Source organism: Nelumbo nucifera, chromosome 1 (genome assembly GCF_055504915.1).
Source record: "Nelumbo nucifera cultivar China Antique chromosome 1, China Antique-T2T, whole genome shotgun sequence".
NCBI classification, from domain to species: Eukaryota; Viridiplantae; Streptophyta; class Magnoliopsida; order Proteales; family Nelumbonaceae; genus Nelumbo; species Nelumbo nucifera.
The window spans coordinates 5,306,397-5,332,915 of record NC_142649.1 but is presented as its reverse complement, the minus strand read 5'-3'; the positions used below and the strand labels follow the sequence as shown (position 1 = coordinate 5,332,915).

Below are 26,519 nucleotides of genomic sequence, written 5' to 3'. Positions count from 1 at the left end.
CTGTTCTGTGTGGTTGCACCAGTAAACAAAGTATGCAAATAATACCCTCTAAATAACATCAAAAACTAACACTTATCTATGTTCTAATTGTCATTTCATTTATGTTAGGGTTTTGATTGTCCATTTTGGATTATCTAATTACATTTTGTCAGCAAGTCAGGACAGTAAACCATTCTTTCATAACAGTGATCTTTTGAGAAAATTCTAAAACTTAGGTCATGTAACAAAATTGATTTTTTATCACTATATTAGACATTACTTTTCCTTCATGTAGGGCTTCTAAAGCTACAGACCACACAGCCTTATCTTTATATGGGGATGGAATAGAATATAGCTCCTACAGTCCTATCTTATGTTGGGGTGGCTCCTCTTGTCAAATGCTTTTCCTTTTGACTTTCACTAAGTTTACATTCATATATTAAGAAAGATAGTTAGTATTTGAATTGCTATAAATTATAATCCTCCACCTACTTGCTTAACAATATCAAATATCAATGGGGACCAAACAGCCAGAAAAAGGGTTTCTTCTTCTGGATGGGTGGGAGTGGGCCAGGGGAGGTGGATTCCCCATTGAGAGAGCTTTCAAATTAAAGCTTGTTAAAGGTGCAAGATCGTTTTCAAAGCAAAAACTAATGAATAAAGAAAAGAACCAAACTATTGGCTCTTTCATCTGTTTTAATTAATTACAGAGACAAGACCCTTTCAACCACATTACTATTTCAAGCCTGACTAATAGAGCTATTTAACCAATAAAATATGAAGAGACAGACAATAACTATCACACTAAATCAAGTAGCCTCAGAACCTTTGGACTCAAGAAATATTTTATATATGGAAAACATAAAGACAAGACAAGCACGCAGAACAAAATTCAGGTTGCCGCTTGATATTGTCGGAAGATCTTTGGAGAATCTCAATAAAATTTCTATACCTTTTTGGATAATTAGTGGTTGGTAATGAGAATTAGGGTCTAATCGTATTTGTTTGAAACCTTAATTTCTGGTCTTTAATTGCCTCGTCAGAAGTATTTTTCTGGTTGCAGTGAGAAAAGCATTAGGTGGAGCTATGAACTAGGCCGATTTGGTGACCCACCCCAGCCTAGACCTAGCTATTTGGCTAGCTTTGGAATGCCCTACTTCGGCTTATACCAGCTTTTAGTTTTAGATGCAGATCATGTTAATAACTCCAAGGCTTCCCTAAACAATTAGGACAAATAAGGCTTTTAGTTAATTAATTTAGGTGGTGTTTGGTGTATTTTTTGGTCTGTGGGAAGCTCAAAAGACCAAAAAATGGTCCTTTTTCAGACGGGAAGACAAGCGCACAAAAAGATTGAAAAAAATCCAAAAATCAGAAAGCTTCAAATGAAACTTTTGGTTTTTACACGTTGGAAATAGTCTTTCCAATTGTTTTAACAGCCCGGTAGACCATGATGCGAACCAAACAGTTTTAATCTTTAAAAATAAAATCCCAAAAAGCTCAGTATGTCTTATTGTCTACTGGACTGTTGAAAAAGACTTGCCAAACAATCTCTTATTCATCTCTCAGCTATCTGAAAGGCTCATCAGTGACACCTGTTGGGATAAAGTGATTTGTTACAAGCTGAAAGGTCCAAAATAAGTAGAATTGGACCAAAAAGGATAAGTATTAAAAAATAATTTAAGCATAAATAATTTAGGGGTTTTTACTGATACTGATAATGATGATGATAAGACAAGACTTCAATGATAATAATGATGATAAGGAGTAACCAATAGGATTTTATCAAAGGCCTCTCTTGTGCAGTGATCCAGTTCTTCTTAGGTTTTTTATAGGAGTAATCAATAGAATTTGGCATGTAAGACCTGAATATTCTTACACTGTATTTCAGAAATCCAAGCATCTTCTCCCAGATTTCTCTTCCATACATTAAGGGCGATGTTTGGTTTGGTTTCTTTCTTATTTTCATCAAACCAAACATTTCTCAGTTTGCGAAGAGTGCAAATAGGAACATATTTAGTACAGAACTTTGTATATGATATTTTTGTACATATTTGTATTTATAATTTTTCCAAATTAAGCTTTTTGGAAGGAATACAAATATAAATATATACAGTGCAAATACATACAAAATATAAGGTTTTGTACTCTACAAATTTGTATTTGTACTCTTTCCAAACTGAGCCTAAAGAACTACTTTGCAGTTTGCACTTAAAAACTTGTACTTAGAGCTATAGGGGTCAGACATTGCTCAATCCAAGTCACGTTAGCTCCAGTCAGGGGTGCCCAACTGCCCATAGGCCAGAACTGGATTGTCACCTTGTATAAGAGGCCTGGGCCTCAAAAAATAGGCTCAAGCCCAGACCCGTGAATGTATGAATATAAATACGTAAACATATGGGCCGGACCAGGTTGGGTTCCTGACTCGGGCTAAGAATGATCAACTCTACCTCCAGTTCTAGAGTATAGATGGAGGCATGGAGCACCTTGATTGATCATTCCAGTCCAGATATTAAGTTCGATGGTTCTCTTAGTATCTCACATTAAGAGAGGCCCACAGTTTGGTATGCATTCAACTTTATGTTCAGCCCATGATCACCCACAATTCCATAGTAGAGCTTTATGTTCTCTTGGCTATAACTTAATTGGTCTAGAAGTCAAGATTATAAACTGTTTCCCATTTAGTACAGAGACTGAATATCAAGCCCTTGCTTTAGCTAATGCTAATATGATTTGGTACCCGTTTGGGAGGGCTTTTACCCAGCGGCTTCTGGCTTTGCGCGGTTAACCCCACATATATTGCCTGATCTGGTGAAAAACACAGAAAGCGTAAACAAAGCTATTCTTAGTTTATACGTAATTGACCGACAAGCAAGCAAATAAACTAGTGAAGATTGAACCATCGATCGCTCAATACCTTATGCCTCTTTCACGAATTGCAACCATCTCTCTCTATATGCCCAAACAAAAAGTCAAAGGTCAAAGAAAACAACATAACAAACAAGTTTCTCTCTATCATAACTAGTCATACGCATGCTTAAACACAACAAGTCTCTCTCCATCAACAAAATAGTCATACGCATGCTTCACATGACAGTCACACTTTGGAACACAAGAGTCATGACATGTCTCCAACATATAATTTCATTCTCTCCAAACACAGAACCACCAGATTCTACCTTGCTTTAGCCTATTTCTAGCTGACTCGGGCTAGGGATGCAAATCTGTAGGGGTGTCAATGGACCGGTTTTGGGTTGGACTTCGTCCAAATCAAAATCAATTTGGACAGATTGGATGGACCAATAAGACATACTGAATTTGGATGGACTGGACGGACCAATATGACATAAATCTATATTGGATTGAACCAATATCTGGTCCATTGATAAAAGATAACAACATAGGTGTCAATGAACCAGGTTTGAATTGAAACCAATCTAAATTAACAGGAATTTGAACAGATTGGACAATCTCTGGATTGGTCCAAAATGATCCAAAATATTCATTGGACTGGATTGGACCAGGTCTATTTGTTATCGACTCACATTGGACTGGAACTGATTGGACCATATCCAGTCCAATTGACACCCCTACAAATCGGGCAATGTTAGCTCAAAAAAGTTGGGTGTGGTTGGGTTAGGGTTGAAGTTTAGTTAAGGTTGGGTTAGTGTTGATCTCAATCAGACCTAACACAAGCCTGACTTGCATCTCTACTCAGGAGAACATTGCAAACTCATCAAAAGTATTTTTGGGCTTTTCACAATCAACCAAGCCCAACCCAACCTAGTGCTACATCATACTAACAGCGCACTTTGCAAAATTACAACATTGCATGCCATTTGTTTGTAGACATAAAAAATTTGGGTAAATTATAAATACACTCTGTACTATGATGGAATGCATTTTGGGACGAATACCCCAGGGCGTGTTAAGTTAGATGATGGAATGCATTAAATTACCAAAATATTCACCTGAACTTTTCTTATTTTCTTTTTCTTGCCCTTTTCTATTAAACCCTAATCCGATAATACCTCCATTTTCTCCAAAGGAAACTAGATAAAATAAAAAGAATAATTCCACTGACATAGAAAAACAAATATCTTTAAGTTTTTGTTTCATTTCACTGACATGAATGTCTCTCTTCATCTTAAAATAGATAAAGTTATGTACTCATTTCTCCGATAGACCAAGAAAAACCAAATAAGACGTTAACTTTATATCTATCAAAAAGAAACCTCTACCATTTCATCTGAATATTGAGTTCAGGCAGAAATCTGCAATGATCTATTAGAGCAACCAAGGACTTCAATATTATATTTAGAAAATTAATCAAATTATAAATTATTTAAATAAATTAAAAAAAAAACGTAATTTGAAAATTAAAAAATAAAAAATAAACTGCTGAAAGAGAATCTTTTTCAAAATTAACTGATATAACTCCAATGGAGGAGTATTTGTTGCAAACAAAGTTCAAGGGGGTAATTGTCACTAACCCCATAGTATGGAGGTCATTATAATTTACCCTAAAAATTTAAAATTTTCTAGAAGCCATTAAATGGATTTAGTTTTACAAGATGAGCATTCAAAGTTCAAATGGGCTTTCTCTGATCCAAGGCCTAAATCTGTAACGTCATGGCCATGGCCCCAATAGGTCCAAGTGCATAAAATTGGCCCATTTCTTATTTGTAGTAGGGTAGGTCTTACTACAGAACCATTAATTTCTCCAAAATAAGAGTGTCACGTAAACTAAACCTAATGCCTACTCATTCGAATTGGTAGTTGCTAAGTGGGGCATTCCGACACCTTTTGTTCCAATCAAAAATGTCAAAGAGTTATAGCCCACAACATTCACAACCTGCACAAATTTGCTTTAAGCCTCTGGAAGAAGAGAGAAGGCACTTCCTTTTCTCTACTTCACATCTAGACCAACTTTCCAAGGGAAATTAGTTTTCATCTTCATTTTAAATCAAACATGAAGCCCAAAATGAAGAAAAACTACATCAACACCTCAAGGTGTTTAAAAAAAACAAACCTTTAGTCTTCATCTTCACCCAGGTTTGTCATGTAATCGAATAGACCAAAGAGAATGGAAATCCTTATATATTCAATTTTGTAATTTTTCTTTTCGTGTTAGTTAAGTATATGACATCATGTGTCAATAAATTTCTTTTATAAACCAGTCAAACCCTTTAATCTTCTGAATCAAAAACAAAAACATAACAACTCATGGCTTTTCTTTTATCAAGTCCTTTGACACTACTAGTTTGATCCATGCAAGTACTCCAATGCTGGAACCAATTCTGCTATGTAAGTACTCCAATGCTGCTAGAACCAATTCTGCCATGTAGAACCAGAAATTTATCCAAACCATCTTTTTGTAAGAGAAAATTTTGATAAAAATCATATATTTACCTTTTTCTGCAAATATGTTATTTATTGCTTTCTACCTACTAGCATGTGTATGATATGTGTATGCATGCATAATTACATATCAACAGTTTTAATTTTGCAGCATAAGTATGACAATTATATTCATTTTTACATAATAATGCTAAAACTGAATTGGTGTCAAGCCTTGAATATAGGAAATAAGTATATATGACAAAAGAAAATAAGGTCAATCTAAACCCAATCCAAAAACTTAAGAGTTGAGTTTAGGGTTAGGTTGGGGGTTCAATAGCTTGGGTTGGGTTTGGGTTGATCTCAGCTCAATCTAATCCGGCCCAACTTGCACCCCTATTTGAGAGAACCTTCTTTAGTTGTTTGGTGGTGATGAGAATGAGACAATCGAACAATGAACAGATGGCTGCGTTTGAAAGAGGTATAAAACCTCATCGGTGTAAAACCTCGCAACCGGTTTAGTTTTATCGATGTTTGTTTAGAGTGTAAATCAAGGTCGATGTAAAACTCCACTCCAGTTCAGATTTGTAAGTGTTTAGATGGAGTAGAGTTTTACATCGTAAATCAATGTAAAATGTTACTTATGATGAGGTTTTATATCAATTGTCGATGTAAAAACTACATCAATAAGCACGTTTAACGGTTTACATTGTCAAACGGTTTGGTGTGAAACGTTACATCGATGACGTTTTACACCACTTCCAAGCACAGCCTTAATAAAAAAATGTATTTGCATAATTTTAAACGTCTAAATGGAGCAACATGAATAGGTTAAATTGGGTTGGAGATCATATACATATTAGCAATATGGATTTAGCGATGGTGTTGGTGGTTGATTGATGGGTTGGTTTTCAACCATCGTCCAACCCAATCCAACTGGAGAAGCATTTCCTTTGGGCTGTGGCCATGTTGCATGCGACCCCAATGAAATGCGATGCCTTAAATTTCTTATAAACAGATTGCTATCGAGGGGTCTCCAGATTGGTGGCAGGAAATGCAAGCTCAATCAAACCCATCCATTTCTCACCCCTAATTACAGTTTACAGATTTAAAATTTTAATTTATCTCCATATTTGTAATAATCCAACACAGGATTTATGTCAGCAGGGTTGGTTTATCTTGCAAATTGCTTTTTGCCTGTTCTACCCGTATTTAAGTTGCTAGTTATGACCAGTTCCAATACTTGAACAGAAGAGAGGGAGGAAGATCGTCAATGAACCATTCACCCAGATTTCACGCCACTAAAGTCTCAACAACACTCACTGACCTACTACCGGTCCAATATTCCTAGAGCCAAAGTTTTTAATGGCCAGCAGTGGCCGAACATGTCCAGACCCAGCTTTTCAGGCCTAATCGAAGAGACCTCAACATACCAATCTGAGTATCTGACAAAGAGCAGCCGACCCAGAATAGGGCCAGCCACCGACACAGCCTGACTCGACTCTCGTTGATGGTCCCATAAGGAAATGCACTACGGACCCAAGGCAGAGGCAGAGGCAGTTTCCACAAGTAAGCAAAATGGATCATAGTGCTATCTATCTGTTTTGGTGCATTCTTTTCCTTGGGGCATTGCCAAGGACAGGATTTTTGCTGCTCCACTTGAATGGACAAGACAGAACAATTATGGTACGACTCCTGTATTCACTTCTCAACTGGTTAGGGATGGAAGCAAACCCATTTGTCTTTTAGACCAAACTAGGAATCAAGCTGGAGCTGGACTCCACCCAGTGTTAGACGCCTCCTAAATCATTCAATCCAACTATCCAACTATCCAAGTGGTGGTGCCTTCTGACTTATCACTAGTGTGGTAAATGAGGGTGGTCCTCTGAACCACATGGACTAGAAGGTTGAGTCTGACTACTGAATGAACACCACCAAAGGACTACTTGCAATTGATCATTATTTGCTATCTTCACTTCTCCGGTGTGTTCACTTATATTGTGAAGTGTGAACATATTCAACTAGAGCTCCAAAATTGTCAAGCGTTCCAGACGTTGGACCCAGTAGCCATTCCTCCAAGATCCCAGAAGGATGTGGCTGGATTATTGGAGGCAAATAGAAATCCCTACTTAACCTTTTTCACTCTCGACCACTATCCCACCTGGAATTTTCAAATAAAGAAAGGCAAAGGAAACAAAATGAAATTATCAAACACTTGGAATTCGAAATCAGTCATGAATTACACATGGAACAATTTTCACTTTTCAGAACCAGATGGCATAAGTGCATAACACATTTTCGAGCTTAAACTTCTGATCCAAACACACCCCCTATAGGTCCAACATTTTATTTTCTTCAACAGTGATTCTGGTGATAACGGGTGGCCTTGGTATCACCACCAAACCCTTCTATTTAGACATCTAACAGTCTCCATCTACTAACTCGTCTACTTCTGGTGAAAAAGACCTATGAAAATCGGGGGGAAGGATTCCACTAGGGGTGATCATTTTCATCCCGACCCGGCCCACACCAACCAGTAATTATTTATATAAATTAAATATTACATATGTTTGTGTCATTTCATATTATTACTTATATTTAATATTGTGTATTTAAATATTATAATACGACACATATTATAATGTGTATTATATTACAGTATTAACATAAATTTTATACATATATTATTTGTTAATTATTGTATTTATAATATATTCATATTTAAAACCATAGGCCCAGGAGAAGGCCTGGCCCAACTCAGGCCCAGGTGGGCCAAGGCTTGGGCCATAGCCCTTATAACGGGTGCCAAGCCCACCAAGGGCCCGGCCCATGATCACCCCTTCCACAGAGCCCCCAAACTAATCAGTTTCTTCCACCCAAGTCAGCACTGAACTCTCTCCTGTTATGTACACCAGAAACTAATGACTTGTTTTTGCGTCTTTCCAGATTATGTTGGCAGGGCTTCAAGCAATTTGCCTTAAATTGTAAAAACATACTGTGTATGTAGAGTTCTGTGCAACAAGCACAAATAGAGAATCCCATTTGTAGATTTAAAATTTTTCCTCGTTACTTCCTCTTGTTTTCTTTTGAAATTTTGAGTAGCTTAAGCAAAAGCTACTTGGCTTTCAAGCACAAGTTTTTTGGCCAATTCTTGGCACTCTTGATTTAAATACAACTTGGGCAAATACAATATACAGAATAGCTTTGGCTGTAACGAGTTGAAACAAGCTCTCCTTTGTTCTGGGACAGTAAGGTTAATCAGCGATGGCTTATTATTCCTGTTACAGAGAGAGAGAGAGAGAGGCATAGATCAGGTTATACATTCCAATTGCCAAATAAAGGGTATTCACAAAAAAAGGAAAGAATGAATAGTTTGTTAAGTGACAGGATTTTGGTATTGATTCAGAGTCAGATAGAATCCTCGAAGGTTCACAAATCACAAATGCGGTTGTGCAGCGTTGAACTATTGGAAAGGAACTTTTCAATTAGGGGGTTTAGAGTATATGGTGTTTCACAAATTCAAATTGTAGGCCTATGTACAAATAACATTGGTTGGAATATTTCTCCTAGTCTACATATACAACAATCTCAGCAGTGGGCACCTGACATATACCCACCACTCCCAACCACCGAGTATCATGTACAACAATCCCAGATTTCTCAGACCCGGATTCTTTACAAGTCCTTTTGAGCTCAAAACTAGTAGAGAGATGTATCATCATCTAAGCTTTGCCCCAATTATATGCAGTCAGCTACATGAATCTGTTTCACAATTCCGTTATGTTTATTGTCATCCATTGTTAAATTATTTTTTTTTGCGATGACTGATTATGCAATTTTATTAAATCATTCATCTAAAAAAATTAACAATGGATGACAATAAACATAATGGAATTGCGAAACAGATTCATGGAACTGACCCCATAGTTGGGACAAAGCTTAGATGATGATACATCCATTGTTAATTATTAGCATTTAAATCATTTCTTAACCCATGTGTGCATGTGTATGTGTATCTCAGCTATCTGGGTATTGGAAGGGTGGACGGGTGGACTGGATACAGTTCAAACCTTTGGCATTTATGGCACATGTGGCTGCTCTCAGGATAGAGCAGCACGTGCTACACCCACGTGCTGACGTGTTCACAGAGCCTGAGCCTCAGAGAGAGATTCTTTTCCTGATAAGACCTGGATATCTTTTTTTTTTTGGTGTATCTGCCTACAAAGGAGCATAGGCAGATATGGTGGAATGTTAGTCAAGAAAAAAATATACTTTATGTCAAATCAGATTCATGTGCTACACCCATTATGACAGAGTCAGCAAGTGACTACAGTATAAGCCCACGTATTTCCATGTCATAATTCGTGGTAGCATCTTTTTGTTTCAGAGCATTTGAGGGTTCTCCATCAATTCACGGAAAACCATGGATGCTTCTGGGTTTTCTTGGGATCGTGAATATCAACAAAACTATCCATCCTTATCTAACAACTTCAAGTGAAATTGAAAACACACCTGTCTCCTCCTTCTGCTATGTATAATGTAGCATGAGCGGACCATGACATAGCATGGCAGCAGTAAGCCAGCCAACTGAAGAACAGAAACCTGAAAATAAAATTTATTCAATTTCAATACCACGTCTCCCATTTATAAATAAACAAATAGCACATAATGGCTTGTTTGTATTCTTGTTTCATGCTTGTTATGCATAGATAGCATGTCCTTTTGTAAAGCATTGATTCGAATACATTTGTCTGCATGATATACAAATTCAAAATCAATGTCTACCAATGACCAATACATGTTAAATCGCATATGCTGCATTAATGAAGTATGCAGTGAGCTAGTAGTACCATACTACTATAGATTCTAGAAAGGCATGCTTTTCTACATCAATCTCTCATCATGAAATACAAATGTCTGGATGACATCAATAACTTCATGGAAAACTTTGAGAAGTGGGGGGTCAAAAAAAATAATGAAATTTACTTGTCATCGTGTAGCTTTTTGAACAACTAAGGAGGAGGGCCAGTCTTGCAAGGCCAGAATTTACTTATTTAGAACATTTCTCACCAATATTTGCGTAATTGTATGCACATTTACATGGCCATGCACAATTGTGTACAAATAGCCTTAGTGTCAATGTCATAACATATGTAGTTATACATATACAGCATTTTCCGTATATGAAGCTGGTACATCTAAATGTATACACCTATATTAAATATTGTCAAAGCAGCAGTGGACTCACATTGAAGAAAGTTGACGTTTCCTGCAAAATCCCAGAGTCCCTTGTGATCATCAGAGTATTTCGAATAAGCAATATTAGCATCAACTGCAAAGATTAGCAAACCCACATTATCAAGCTCCCAGTGGTGCAAAAGCTTATAAGCATAAGAAAATATCATTTCTTTTTCTGAAAAGGTAAATACAAGTAATATTTTTTTTATGGCAGGAGTAATATGCTTACAATGAGAGCAATGGAACGGAAGAAGGCAACAGCTCCATTGTTTGCAGCAGCATATTCATCATATTGTGAACGGAGTAACTGATGCTCTGCAGCAGTTAGAGCTAGAAAATGTGGCTCGTGGAGATCATACTGTTGACCCCATGCTTGTCTAATTGAACTGGAAGTTAGAAAAAATGAAAAGGGAAAAGGTCAACTTCCTGAGAACAAATAGGGAATTGTGTCCATAAAAGTGCACAGATGGAAAAGCTAAGGCAATTTAAGAAGGCAGATGTCATGATCAAACTAAAGAAAAAGTACTTTAGCAATTATTTTCTATGATTAAACCACATACATTCAGGCTAAAATACATCACAAAAAAATGGGACTCACAATTCAATGGATCTCAATAATGAAGCCAAATAAGGGGAAAAAAAGAAAAAGAAATTGCTCAAAGCATTATTTCTTGTGAAAAGTTAGGAGCAGGTGGAGCTTCATGTAGGTCACAAACTTATGCAATGATTTTGAGGTTCCAGTACAGAGAATAACCATAGGGCATCATTCAAATACATAATGAAAGGCTAGGCACAGTCTAATTTTTTAGAATTCCCTATATAGTCTTTTGGGTTTGTTAGTCATTTTTCTACTTAATGATTTTTTACCATCCAAATGAACCAGCTGATGAAAATGGTTACCAATAAGCACCTTCCAATTTGGGGTCACTTTTTAGGAATATTTGTTGTTGCGTATTGCTCAGTATGGATGCCTACAATAACATCCAATATTTGCCCCAACTCATGTCCTCATTCAAAACAACATTTAGAGAAGCATTTCAGGCTCAGGGTTAAGACTCAAGCCTTGGTAGGATTTATTATCAAAGATCACATTCCACTATACATATCTGAATTCTAAAAGACAATAATATTGATCCAATCACTAACCTAGTAATCACTTCAGAAACTCATGGTTCTTGGCCTTGAACTAAATGAGAAATAAGTGACAACACTAAGTAAGAAATTTAGGCCATTCCCGCACCCCCAACCTTAAATTCAAGTAAGATCTTCAGAATTCTGCTATTTCATTTCCTAAAGGCCACCTCAAGGGGACATTCAGAGGAGAACAACTATAAAATTTTGGGATAAATTATATAGAAAACATAGAAAAAGGAAGGATAAAGTAGTAGAATCAATCAAAGACATGAAACATTGTAAAGGAAGGATAGAAGTGGCAAGAATTTAGAGTTTTTTCAACTTGGATCCGTTAAAAAATTTAAGCAAAATTTGAGTCCCAATTCAAACCCAGGACTTGAAATGTTGTCCTTCACTCATGCAAAAGCTAGATTGCTCTTTGAGTCTGTGCCAATGTGTAATAAAAAAAAAAAAAAACAATAATCTGTGGTCTGTGCCAACACTTTGACTTCCCAAGATCTTTTTTACCCCAAAAGCTTTTCAAGACTTTCTTTTTCTTATTATATTTATTGTCTTCTAAAATCACTTACATAATTTAAAAGTACTTCTATAAAATCTTGATAGTTACCTGCCAAAAATTTTAATATCAATTTACGGTTGCATTATCATGATGTGATATCTAGAAGTTGACAGTGCTGAAGTAACTTCAATAAATAGGAAAGCTATGTATGGTATTAGTAAGATGGAGGATAATAGGAAAAATTACCCAGATTCTCCTACAAATAATGATATCCATTTTTGTTATTTTCTGCCTAATACTCATCTAGCTTGTTAGTTTCTGATAAGCAACCAACACCATAATTGTAGGACACAATCTGATCTTTTAGTATAATGATAATATTTAATATCTTGGGCTGGCAAGAGGGAGAACACAGATTCAAGTCTGAGAATGTCCATTTCATGCTAACAATGCTGAGGGTTAGGTTCATATCCAGTTCACCCCTCCCAAGACACCAGATAGGTGGAACCAACTTTGGGTAATGGCCCTTTTAAAAAAGTAAAAACCTTATTATAAAAAATATAATAAGTGACAATGACAATTGTAAGAAAGATCCAGATTAGTAGTTTAAACTTTAAAATATGTGAAGTAGACTACAAAAAAACAAGGGAAAAAAAGTACACCTGCTAATTACCAGACTTTAAAAGGTCTTAAAAACTATTACAACATATAAAAAATGCACAGATAAAAGAAATGAGGCTAAGGAATAAAGAATCATCTAAAAGATACCTGATATCAATTGCCATGCCATCAGGATTGGTTCTGGTAGGTGGAAGAGAGTAATTAGGCGAAAAAACCTAATAAGCAAAGAAAAACACAAAGTTTATGCTTCAAAATGCATTCATATATGCTTTCATAGAAACATGTAATGACGGTACAAAAATAGCTGGAAAGTATAAAAAAAAAAATGAGACTATTATTGGGCAAGCCAAAAACAAACCTGATTGCAGATTTCGCAGGTAATATCACCTTTCTTGTTGCACCATTTCTGAATGCACTTCCTATGAGCAAACTGCGTACCAGAAAGAGGGAAAGAAGAGGTTGGTAGGAAATTGGCACAATTCCATAGGCTCAAAATATAAGATCTTTTTTTTTTATAAATATAAGATCCGAATGAGAGAAAAGAACAATAATGTAGATATAGACAATGCAGAACTCCAAAACATTAAATCACAAAACCAATATAGTGCTCAGAGTGGAGATGCTAAAAAACTACCACTAAAAACTAAGAAAGAAATTCAATTATAATATGAATCATAGATATGAGCCACTAAAGCTTAAAATGGTAGCGACCCATAGATGATAGAAAATAAAATAAAGCCTAAATGATATAATCAATGGACAAATGCACACACAATCCCTAATTTAAGTATAAAAGAAACTAAGAAATTATAACAAACCCAAAGCTTATCAATGTATACCAAAATTCTTCTCCGATGAGAAGTGCATTATGGAAATTCTTCAAGTTCTTCAGAAGTAGTTAAGAAAACCCAACATGCAAAACCATCCAATACAAAAATCACATTAAAAGTACACAAACCCCAATAGAACAAAGTCAGAAAACTCCAAATGTTAATTTTCAGAGCCCTGGGCGCGAAAAACTGCAAATCGAAGGCCCTAAAGCTAGAACAGTCGAAGTACATACAACAGAAAAAAAAAAAAAAAAGGAACAAAAACCCGGGGAGTAAATACTCGAGGTCATCCATGCAGAGATTAATATTCCAAGGGCATACCGATATGAACAAATTTGAAGGCAAAGGATTTAAAACTCAGACTCATAAACCAGAAAAAACAAGTCTCGAATATCTAAAAGAAGTCACCGTTTTATGAAATCCAGTGACCCATTGTTTCAAATGCAAAACCCAGAAGACCCAAAAAACAATAAATTAGAAAGGCAAAACCCAAAACCAGAAACCCCAAACCGAAACAAAAGAACTTCATCAGCACAAATTAACCAAAAAAATACAAAAACAAACTTTGGCGAAAAAACAACAAGAATTGAAACAATCCAGAAGAGAAAAAAGAGAACGAAAGAAAAACACAATCCAAAAGATATTAAGAGAAACCCAGAAAGGACAAGACCTTAAGAGTGCCACTACAACCGCAAGGAGCTTCCATTTCGTGCTCTTCGTCTTCCTCCTGACAAATCCTGCACTCAATCATCTCCCCCTTCTTCTCTTCTTTCTTCGAACAACCCTCTCCATTATTCTTCACAAAAACTCCATTATTTACAGAAACATTCTCCACGCCATCACCCCTCGCCGTCCTCTCATAACCTTCATTTACAGAATCAAAGCAAGTCGAAGCAATAATCCTATCAACACAGACCATGAAATCATCCACCATGTTGACCGTCTCTCTCTCTCTCTCTTTCCCCCTCCGAGCAACAACGGAAGAGAAAAACAGAGAAGGTGTGTGTTCAAAAGAAAACAAAATCAGTCCTTGATTCTCAGATAGTTCCCAGTATACACATTTAAATAATTAAATTACCCTCACAAAATCATCGAAAAGGCAAAATTACCGAATGCCAGGAAGGATTATTAACGGAAATTCAGGTAAAACTTACGTATAATTCCCAGAATACCCATAAAATTAAAATAAATCCCTGAAGCTTTGCACATTAATTATTCTCTCTAATAGGGTAATCATGTCAGTTCAAGACCAGAACTGATATTTTTGGAATCCAGGTTGTCTGTGTCTGGTTGAATCCCGAAAATGCCCCTATTCTCCGTAAAATATAGTTTAATTTTATCACACTTCTTTCCCTCGTTTATAATCTCGAGAAATGATTTGAGCACACCTCATTTTTTATTGGGGCACGTCCCTAATAATGGAACGGGGATTATTGACTTGCGTCTTGCATGTCTCTTAAAATTACCAAACAGCCCCTTAAATGGATGATCTTATCCATTATGCTAAAAAGTGGGACCCCTTTGATGGATCAGCTTGTGTGGCTCCACGTGTACAATTATAAATTCATGCAACTCCTCTACTGTAACGCGTTTTTCGGGCTGTCTCGGCGAGTCGGCGTGACTCGCACACTCAGAAAAAGATAAGTTGTTTCATTGTTTGTCTTCTTCTGATTAGCTGGATAAACTTCTATATCATCCGGTTCATGCTTGTTGAGGGAGGAACGAAGATTCCCGGGTAATTTGGATTAGATTTAGACCAGATACGGCTTGACCTGAACCGGTTCAGGAAAAGACAAGTGGGTTGACCATCTGACTACAGATCTAATTTGGGCTGACTTAGGTTTAATCCGTTTTAAAAACCCTTCCTGGAATCTAAACCATTTTCTTGGCTGGTTCGGTTCAACCATTTGGGTTAATGGATCCATTTGTGGTGTCATCAACATTAAAAAATTTTAAGCAATAAAAATAATACAAGAACCCGATAACCCACTGAATTGGTTAGATGGATCAATGGTTCAACCACCCGGTCAATAGGTTGTTGACCCAGTCAAGTGATTTTATAAAATAGGAGGTTGGAGGTTGATCCAAGCTGGTATAATGACCGGATCACTGGTCCAACCAAATAGGGCAACAAATGGATTGAATCATTCAAGTGGTACAGATGAGATGACTGATATGTTCACTCTTGATTGGGTGAGGTAGTTATCATGTTTACAGCAGATCCCAACCCCACCCCCTAAGTTGAGCATTTGTGAATGTTGAGGGGAGCCGGGAGTTGATGTAGTGAGAAATACTTCAAATTGAATACCAATATTGGACCCCATAGGTCCAACCACCGGTCCAATCAGAGTCTGACAGCAATAATTTGGGTTAAGATGTCATATCTGACCAACTTGAATGTTTTACCCACCAACAAACCCTAGTGACTTGCAAAACAGAAAAAACCTTAATCTGTGCATCAGTCAACATATTCAACAGTCTGAAAAGAATATATCAAACTTCATGGATTATCATTCAAAAGTGATGATTTGGTAAATAAGAGATAAGATTATGGATGAGAGTACGAGGGAAAAGGGAGTAAAGTAGGGTTAATCATGGACTGAATTTAGCACCTTTGACAAGGCTTATATGATGGACTGGGCTTAATTCAGGCCTATATATGAATTCAATTTTATTATAAAAATATTAAATATATTATATTCCATATGTGTGTAAAACTTATTTTGTGAATTATATAATATGTATTATAGGCATCATATTATAATATTCATATATGAAATATAAAACAATATATATATATATATATATATACATAAAATAATATTGGCCAAGCCGGGCTGAAAATGATCATCTTAGAATAAAGAATTAGGGATTAGGGGGTGGCTTTTATTTTACTTTAAGCAAATAAACCACTTCATTAACTAATAAGTAGCAGGGATATATAAAAAATAAGAGTCCAACTAAATCAGCATATTGAGGCATTGAGCTACTCTGTCTCTGCCCCATTCAAAATCTACTGATATGACAAAAGATAACCTGCTGAAATTTATGCATAAGAAAGAGAATATCATTCAAAAGCCCAACAGAGCATCTGATTCTGTAGTCAATATTTCATTTCTTCCATAAATATATATATATATGACATGAAACTCTGCTTCCAAATGGAATTTGCATTGGTTTTCCCACACCGTGCGCCCCACAGTACATCATCCCAACCGTCCACTGGGAATATCTCCCTATGACAGGAGATGTTTTAGAAGAACTGAGATTAACACCCCACACAGCATCCATGATATAGTGGGGAGATGTTCTCAATGCACGGTTAGGATGCATTGTAGGGAGTCAATCCAAACTTGGCACTGACTTGCCTGAAAAAAGAAAAAAAGAAAAAAAAAAGTATCATTATTATTGAAGAAGTCAACAAATTAAGAGGAGTGGGTTGGTTTGACAAACGGGTTTGTTATGGAGAAAAAAAAAAATGGAAGGGCATTGTCAACGGTATTACAAGGTGGATAGGGTGGATTCTGGAGAGGATAAGATAAGTAAGATGGTTTGGTTGCATTTATTAAAATATATGTAAGCCACTAAAAGCCAGGACAAGTTGGATAAGATATATTGGACATCTGAGGGTATGAATATGAGTGAAAGAGAAAGGGATGGAAGGAGAATTTTTTATAATTTTAAGGGATATAAATGGATCGGGTTAGGTGATAAACCGGTATTGGATTTTGGGTCAGGGTGGTGCTGTACCCCACATAACAAATGCAGAAGATGTTTCGTGGGGCACGTTCTGTGAGACGCCAATCTGAAGCCAGATAGAATTGGGTTTGGTATCCCATTTTTATTTAATCGGGTCGGGTTTTAAATCGAGCCAAGTCCTAATAGGCTCGACCCGTTGGCATCCTTTCTTATAATATCATCCCAATAGAAAATACACCTATGGATGCGTTAATAAAATGATGAGAGTCATAACTATTGGGAAGCAAAGAAACAACATCTGCATGTGAAGGCCATTAAATCCAAATTAATATAATTGTTTTGGAAGGTGTCAAGTTGAAGAACCCAACCAAACTCACGAAATCACGATACAACAACAACATCAGCTTAAATATATCCTCTTAGCTCTTACGCTAAAAAGTGGCAAATAGGGGCCGTTTAGTAACAGCTGAAGTGGCTGAATGGAGCGACTTATTGCTTTGTCTTTTGCTAATAAGTTTTTGAGGAGGTAGTGAACTCTTTTAATGACTGAAAGTGAAGTCAACTATTTAATCATTTTATTTATTAAAAAACAATACAACAAATTATTTCAGTTCAGCCATTTCAGTCATTATCAAAAGCCCATGCAAACTTTACACTGTTCAAGCTAAACCCAAACCCAACCCATCCCTACGAAGCGAGAGAGCAGCCTAGGCCGTCAACAAGGTCTCCTAGCATGACACGTTACTTCCCATAAACATCAACTCCTACAAAATTTTTTGCAATCGATACTTACCCTTATTTTAAGAGATCTTAAGAACATCTTTTTTTGAACAATTTAAATACATAAAAATGGTAAATTATGAAAAAAAACTAAAAAAATGAAAATGGAAGGTTCAAAGTATCCATACACCCCTTCCACTTTGGATATATCGAGGTGTATAGATATTCTAAATATTGGTCATGACTAATGTAATTAATTACAGAAATTATTGCAGAAAATAGGGGTAGTCTTCATATTATTCTTCCTCTAACCTTGGGATTCAAGGTGCATTATTGATTGTGTTGAATTATTGCTCTTTGAATTGTCTCAATAAGTTTGATTTTATAATTAGTTAGGGACCGATTTTTAAGAAAAAATGTTCATGCTTTCAAGACCTGTTTTTCAAAAAAAAAAAAAAAACAGTTCTGTCACGTAAGCAGTGAGCAATACTATGTTGTCTGTTTGGTAAGGTGATTTTCATCACTGTTTTTCATGTATGTGCTGACAAGTAAGCACCACATAGGATACACATCAATCAACCGTTGGGGGAAACGGTTCACTGATGCATGAAATGGTAGGTGTTTCATGCATCAATGGGGTCCAAATTTTTTAGGCATGCCCAATTTTTTAATAATCGGCTGAACCAAACAATGAGATATATAGGAGTTTGTTGAAACACCTATGTGGATCCGATGTGGCACCGTTTCTTTGAAAAACGGCCACGGTTCCAAACATCCCCTTAGCGAAGTGTTGCTTCTGTGAGATCGGCTTCAGTCAGGGCAAGCCCATGCTCAAACTGTGTCAACATCCTCTTGCAACTTTGCATCAGGAATTTTTTTTTTCCATAAAATAAAACACATAAGTATGAATATATTCTCAATGCAAGGCAGTAAAGGCTGTTCAAACAAGCATTGCCCTGACCGAAGCCAAACTCTACTTTTGCAACCATTGCTAACCGATAACAATCTTGTCTTAAAGGCTCAGTTTGGAAAGTGCACAAATGCAAATATATATAGTGCAAAACATGCACATATTTGTATTTATTTTGCACTGTATTTGTACACTTTCCAAACTGAGCCCAAGCTTCCTATTAGGACCAACGAGGGATCTTAGGAAGTAGAATTCCTATATCGAAAGGGAAAGCACCCTTACCTAGGCCAAGGAATCAGAAACCAACTCTGCTTGAGTCATCAGAGGCCTGCATTTGTTGAAAAAAGCAAGCAAACGTAGGCTTGAAAGCCAGAGTGCTCTAGCAGCAAGATTCAAAACTACTGCACACGCTAGCACAATAAGCAACGGCTTTGAATCGCTTGCTCGGCTGCGCGTTAGCGCCCCTGGCTTTCGCGCTTCCATTAGACTGATTCCTATGAAAGGCAAGACCAGAAAAATTGTGTGAAATAAGTGAATTTATCCAGTTGAAGCATTCTTGATTGAGAAAAAATGATTCCCTCCAGACAGAAAGCCTGAAGAACTAAACGAGAGCTGTGGTTGGTTGTTGACCAACGGAAAGCATGGGAGAAAGAAAGATGCACAAATAAGGGCGGCTTGCGATATGAAGCCGCCTGGGGTCGTTGCCGCGTTCAAACAAGACCAACGTTAAATCTAGATTTTTCTCCGATTTTTTAAAAAGAAAATCGAGAAAACTACTTTAAATGACTTCTATTTGATGTGAAACATATATCAAAATTCATCTAAAATCAAAGAAATTTATGAGCAACCAAACGCTTTAACTTTAGATACCAAGTTGCTTTATTAGGTATGTTTGATGGTAAATTAAGATTTAAGTGGAAGAAGATGAAGAGAAGAGAAAAGAAAAGGAGAAAATGGACAAGAAGAGGAAATGAGAGGAAAAGAATAGGGTTATGAACTTATGAGAGACCAAATCCCCTTAAAAGATGTTTGTTCCTTAGGTTGTGTTTAATTGCGATGTAAAGGCAAATCAATATGTATTCTTTATAAATACCTACTTTCTCGTTCAAAAATGCAAAGTCTAACCCATTTTTTTGTTTGAAATTGGTGCAAAACATGGGCCAATGGGCCCCATCATTAAATGCCTTAAATTTTTGGTCAAGTACACCCATTATCAAAGAGCACAAGTTTGTTTTCAAATTAAAAATGGGTACAATAATGTGACTATATATTTGTATTTGCACTATACATAATTCTTTTCAAACCTAATTTATATATGCATTTTATATTTTAAATCTTATATTTATGCTGTACATTTTTTAGTTGTATTCTTCCCAAAACCTTTTTTTATATTAAGCTCAGTTTTTTTATTGGTGAAAAATTAAGCTCAGTTTGAGAAGAGTAAATATACAAATATATACAATGCAAAATCTTATATTTTATATTATTTTGTAATTTTCAACATTGTATTTGCACTCTTCCCAAATTGAACTTTTGAGAAGAAAGCAAATACAAATATGTGTAGTGCAAAAATAAAAGATAAGAGAAACTTATAGTATTATCCTTCAGGCATTATACAAGACATAACCACCATAAATACATAGGAAAATCCAATAATATATCCCTGGATATATGGCATCTAATATCCATGATATAACCATCATTAATTTTTGTCTTCGACCCTGTCCTAATCCTTGAAACGCTGCAAACAGATTGAACCGGATTGAATAGGTACATCCAAATTTGATTTATCTATGTGCAAATTCAAATAGAATCTTATCTATATCTATATCTGATATGTTTATGTTGGATTTGTTAATTTGATCGCAATTGGATATTGAATGTTGATGGGAGGTGTGTGGTGGAGGTGAGTTGTAAGAATTGGTATTGGTGCTTTTCCATGGTGAAGGATCTTCGCTTATTGCCGAGTAATGCTTCTTGGAGTTGATTTGCAACTTTGTTTCAATCAATGCATCACGGTGGTTGAATATCATGTATCTCTTTCGTGAATTTAAAGGAATGGGTTTGGCTACATTTCTAATATTCTCTCACACTTTAAGACAAGTAAACCGAGTCCGAATCTGCTTTTCACAGAGTATGTCTCACATGGACCTCACACCCCCATCTCATCGTGTATTGGAAACATCTTCTAAACCATATTCTAAATTTCTTGGCTAATAAAAGTATTGATTACCACCAACTGTACCAATTAGAAGAAGTGATTTGTTACTAATTGAAGGAGTTAGAAGAGATCAAGGTAGACCAAGAAGGAAATGGGTAGAATAGGTATATGTTTAGTTTGGTGGGTGTTTATGGATGAGCTGTTTCTTTTTATTTTCTCACTTTAGATGTTTCCTGTTTTTATTGTTTGGTTGAGTATCACTTTAAACTTTTTTTTTACTTTCCACTTCAGATTAATACCCATTAAAGTGTGTCACATCACCATTTGATTTCAAGAAATGTTGGGGCATTGGAGGAAATAAGAATTTAACATTTTCCCAAATGCCTCCTGCACAAAAATCAAATCATTTCAGTTTTCTATCATTTATTTGGCAAACAGTGAAACCAAACAGTTGTTTCATATTGTTTTGCATGCAATAAATGCCAACACTTATGTGGTGTTGATGTGGTAACATTTTTTCAATAAACACCCATAAAACAAAAATCGTCGTAATAAGAAATGATTCAATTACATAATTTAATCATAGATGTGACTTTAAATAGAACGGATTAACGAAATAGGATTCATGTATCCGACCCCATATGGTTGGAATAAGGCATAGATGGTGATGAATAGAGGTATTGTCTTCTTATTTTTCAGGATTGGGCTGAGAGGGTGAGGTTGTGTGTTTTGTATTCGGGTTTACTCTTCCTCCCTTTTGATAATGGTTAATTAATAAATTTAAAGTGGATGCCCCTCCGAGTAAACCTATGGGTCCTCAAAAAATATTAAATGAACTAAAAATAATTTTGATATCATATTTTATGAACAAAATTATTTGAAAATTACTTACATAAAACTTTAAGCTTTGAAATTTTAGTAAAAGTACAACATTCAAATCAATTTAGTAATAGATACAATAAATTTTAGGCATTTATATTAAATCAAATTGAATTGAATTATATGAGCAAGAGGCAGGACAAATCAAGGAAAACCTCAACCCAAAATGTGAATGAAACCATGCTGGCCAGCAAGAGGCAGCGCAGGGAAAATTTGGAGATCCTAGATGGGGTTGGAATTTCAAGCCCCGCTGAAATATTTAAACTATTATTTCAGTTCACATGCTTTATAAACGCATATACTAAAAAAATGCTTTAGCCCGTCGGTATTTGTGTTGATATTAATGGCTCACAATAAAAGGTTGAAAAACTTGAAATGGTCACAGCTTTGTAAACACAGATTTCATTAAAAGCTTCCAAAATTGGATTATATGCCCATTTTATCTCTCTCACTGTTTCCTGATGATCAAAAAATAAAATAAAATATTCCACAGTTTCTCTGCTTCTAAAGAGAGTTTGAATCTAGTATCAATTAAAGTTCAAAATTTCGATACGATACACTCCATATCGGACATATCATATTGCATTGATGGCTTCACGATACACCTATTTACAAGAGTTTCGGGAGCCTCCTCTGTTTAATGAAAAATATGATTAAAAATAGGCCAAAAAACTCAATTTAAAAAAAAAAAAACATACAAGCATATCATTTTAAGTACCGATACACAGGGGTGTATTAATATTTTAAATTTGGTCCAAACAAATGTCTTAATCAACCATTGCAATTGCAATTGTGCATTGGAACATTTCCCTTGTCCTTCATGGCAAGATATATCCAATAAAAGTGACAACGTTACAAGTTTCTGAATTTCCATCAGGAAAGAAAAAAAGTAGAAGCTTATGATCTGCATATTCAAAATGTTCCTTGAATCTTAACTGGAATCTACCGATATGCTGAGATGTTCAGATCCAATCTTAGAAGGAAATACCACCTTAGCAACAATATTCTTGCGAAGCTTGTTGTCAGCTGGGATCAGATCCCAGAAATAAATATATTTGCTCAATGAATCATTGAATTGTTGGGCCTAGGAAATAAACCTGAAGCCATACCACAGGGAGGCTCTTTACGAAACTAATAAATCTGTATTAATAATTGTAATAGACAACTGATAAGAAAACAACATAAGCTCACCAGCTGGGTTCAAAGAAAAGTCGGCCTTTTCTCACTCCACATGGTCACGAAAACGGATGATTTTGTTGATGAAAGGTCTCTCATTGCGATATCTATTTGGAAAAATACACAATCAAGAGACATTTCATTAGCTTCAAACCTAGAGTAGTTCAAAAGCACCACAGAAATGCAATGGGAAGATTTATATCAGCTAGTACTGCAGCGGCAACAAACTGGTTTGTTTGTAGGAGTGAAAAACAATACTATAATATGAAAAAGTAGTTACCCTGAAATAAAAACAATTTTAAATTTGAACTGTAAGTACAATAGAGTACATACATAATTATGGCAGATATGCAGAAGCATGTCAGTCCAACGGTGAAGTGAATGAACAAGGTTGGCCAGAAGTTTTCTGGATCTAGGAATATTCTCTTAGAAATGAAAGTGATGACACCTGAAAGAAGTAAAACTACCCAACCAGAAGGAAAGCAAGAGTGGAAAGAAAATGAAGAATCCTGTTCAGGGACAAAATAGGTATAACATGAGAGCTAATATAAGATCCAAATCATGTAGCAGTTGCTTGTTTACTGTCAAAGGAATTATAGAAATGCAAGCAAAATTAGAGATTAGATAGCATGGAAAAGTGATTTTTTTTCCTTTTTTTGAACTGGTAAAGGTAAAAATTTTTGAAGTAACAGTCATCCCCTTACCTGGAAATGACGCTTAATAAATACTGCAGAGTACATAATCCTCATTATCATATCTTTAGTGACAGTCAAGAAAAAAGGCCATGAGAATCATCCAATCAAAGTATTAATTGGGGCCAGTGCATCCCATTGAGCAAGTGAAGTGTCTAAAGTAACAACTATATGTACTTTGAATAGAATAAAAGCAAATTGAAGACCAAAACAACCAATTCATAAATCATCAGCATTGTTTGGGAAAAGCCAAATAACAAGTTCTACACCACCATTCATTTTTTTTTCAATCAAGAACAGAATTTAATTTCATTAATACAATAAATAAATAAAACTTATACAACAGACTATACAGCTTTCAGCTCCCACAGAGCCTATCCCCTGACCCCATCAAACAAGCAATGATACCCAAAATATCTACTCCCTAGAAACCCCTTGTTTAGCTAGAGAATTGGCCAAACCTGAACTACCCATCTGAGAGAGGCCTCTACCTCTCTTACTGTCTGATTGCTCTCAAAACTTGCCTGTATGTCCAAATCCTTCAGTTGTTATTATTTATCCACCCCACAACCAGCATGGAATCACCTTCAACCTCCACGTCCCTGAGGTTTAGCTGCTTAGCTAGTCTTAGGCCTTACAATAATTCTAAGTTTTCTGCTTAAGAAAGTCTCCATAACCAATTGGACCTGAAAAACAGACCACAGTTGTTCCATTATCGATCCCTAAAAGACTCCCCCTATACCTAAAGATCTTGGAGTTCCAACTGAACTTTCCATCAAAGTTATTTTTTAATCAGGACCATATCCAGTCTACCCCTCCCAAGACCCCAGATAGCTGGGACCAACATTGGGTAGTAGGTATTTTCTTACTACGTCTGCAATGAAAAGCATGGAGTTCGAAGGACAAGAAGGGTTCTCACCTGCCGGTAAGTGGAGAGAAGATCTGAGAATAGAAAATAAAGAAATGCTGCTGGAGGAGATATTCTACCAGGACTTTACAATCAAGATTAGAGAAGGAAAGAGAGGAACGGTTTTGTTAGTGGGAGATGCTGTTCCTTGGTTTCTAGGTTTTTTAAATGGAGCTGCCCAAGTGAACTGGAGTGAAGTGTGGAAAGGTACACTAAGGCAGGTCAGGAGAGAATACGTAGCTGAGAGAAGAAAGAACAAAGGATGGTTTGTTACTCTGGAAGAAAAGTTCGACAAAAGGAAAAGGCAAACAATAATTATCCCTGTAGGTGCTCGGCAGCAGGGATGGTTAGTGGTGGCTAATGCTATACACAGGAGATTAGTCAGCAAGGAATCAGGGACCGTGAAGGTACAGGCAGAGAAAGTAGTTGGTGGACAGAATAAGAAAGAAGAGATGACAGAAAGAAGAAAGAGACTGGAGAGGTTGGGCTTAGAAGACACAGTGGAAAACCAAGGGAAGCCAACAGTGGCATTACAATACCAGACCAAGGGGCAGTTCGATTCAGGTCCAAGTTTGAGTTTCTCACTACACATTCTGACCCGACTGGCTCAGTTCCGGGTCGGTTTGTTCATAATGAGATAAGGGCCCACAGCACTTCTTCGGATTCATGTGACCACTTAAGTGGTCACGTGAGTCGATTTTATAAGCAGCCGCTGATAGACAATTCCAAGTGTCTATCTTCTTCCTCACAAGATTCGACTGTTGGGGACTGACAATCTCTTTCAGCCAGCCAGAGTTCATCGAAGAAGACTCTGAGCTGGATTCCAGTGACAAAACATAGAGAAGACGACCGGGATGGGACGGAGGGAGATAGGCCAAATCCAAGATATTCCAGGGGGTGTAGGGAAGACGGTGAAGATGAGGACGGTGGTTGGGTCAGTTGTGGTAGCTCAGAGGAGATGTCAAACTCAGACGATGAAGCGGAATTTCAGTGTGACGAATGTCAAGGAGAGTTGGAAGACACCTTAAACACTGATATACTATACTCAAAGCTTGCAGCAAAGGATCCTTTACTGCATAAAATCTCCACTGGGTGCGGAGAGATGAATGTTGCCGAGTGTGCTTTGAAAGACAAGGAGGAAAATCGAATACCAAGTAAGGAAGAATCAATCCAGGAAAGTAACTTAAGACAAGGGACTTACAAGAGAAATTCGGTTGCTCACCAAAATTCGAGCAGAGATGGCACAGGCGGGGATAAACGACAGAGCCTCGGAAGGACTAACCCTTTCGATTGTCTCTTCTCCTATTCCTTCAGACCCAGGTATGGCTGTGGTTTCGGTTTTAGATACTAATGTCTGCTCTGCCTGTGATGTCAGTCTTTCAGATTCCAGTCCTGCCCCTGTACTGAATACCCAAGGATTAGAGGCTGACAATGAGGAGGGTGGGGAGTTACAGGAGGGGGGTAAGAAGGTGGTGAGGGTGGGTAAAGCAGATTCAAGTGAATTAGCTAGGGGGGAATCTAAGGAGGGCAGTGGTAAGTTGGAGAAGGAGAAGGAGGGGAAAAGGAGGAGTGAGGTGTGGGGGGGGAAGAAAGATAAGGGAGAGGAAGAAGAGGAGTCATTAGCTGAATTTGTAGGAAAGTTAGGTTGCAAGGTGAAAGATCTGAATGAGCTGAAAGGGTATTTACGGTCTGAAAAATATGGCGGGAATAGGAGGAAGAGAAGGTTAGGTGAAGCTG

General features: G+C 36.6%; 2 protein-coding genes across 7 annotated transcripts in view; both read right to left on the bottom strand.

Moving 5' to 3' along the window:
* Positions 1-8,357: 8,357 nt before the first annotated feature.
* On the bottom strand, positions 8,358-14,684 carry LOC104605219 (uncharacterized). 2 transcript variants are annotated; one of them, XR_016077695.1, is made up of 8 exons: positions 14,309-14,684; positions 13,167-13,238; positions 12,956-13,023; positions 10,784-10,940; positions 10,565-10,648; positions 9,829-9,918; positions 9,387-9,534; positions 8,358-8,594 (listed from the first exon to the last, which is right to left on the bottom strand). XR_016077695.1 is itself a non-coding variant. In XM_010269891.3 (7 exons), exons 1-7 carry the CDS (start codon positions 14,570-14,572, stop codon positions 8,589-8,591), a joined length of 741 nt encoding a protein of 246 aa, XP_010268193.1. In that variant the 5' UTR covers positions 14,573-14,683; the 3' UTR covers positions 8,358-8,588. The 2 variants fall into 2 exon arrangements, 1 of the variants encoding a protein (XP_010268193.1); XM_010269891.3 differs by lacking the exon at positions 9,387-9,534 and having other exon boundaries at positions 14,309-14,683.
* Positions 14,685-22,712: 8,028 nt separating this feature from the next.
* Positions 22,713-26,519, bottom strand: part of LOC104605222 (lipid transporter) — a 61,925-nt gene continuing 58,118 nt past the window's right edge. For all 5 annotated transcript variants that reach the window (XM_010269892.3, XM_088896441.1, XM_088896442.1 and 2 more), the window contains 4 exons: positions 23,888-23,940; positions 23,517-23,692; positions 23,199-23,290; positions 22,713-23,104 (listed from right to left, as the gene is read on the bottom strand). In XM_010269892.3, the coding sequence (XP_010268194.1) occupies positions 23,230-23,290; positions 23,517-23,692; positions 23,888-23,940 (290 nt within the window). In that variant the 3' untranslated portion in view covers positions 22,713-23,104; positions 23,199-23,229. The remainder of the gene's footprint in view (positions 23,105-23,198; positions 23,291-23,516; positions 23,693-23,887; positions 23,941-26,519) is intronic.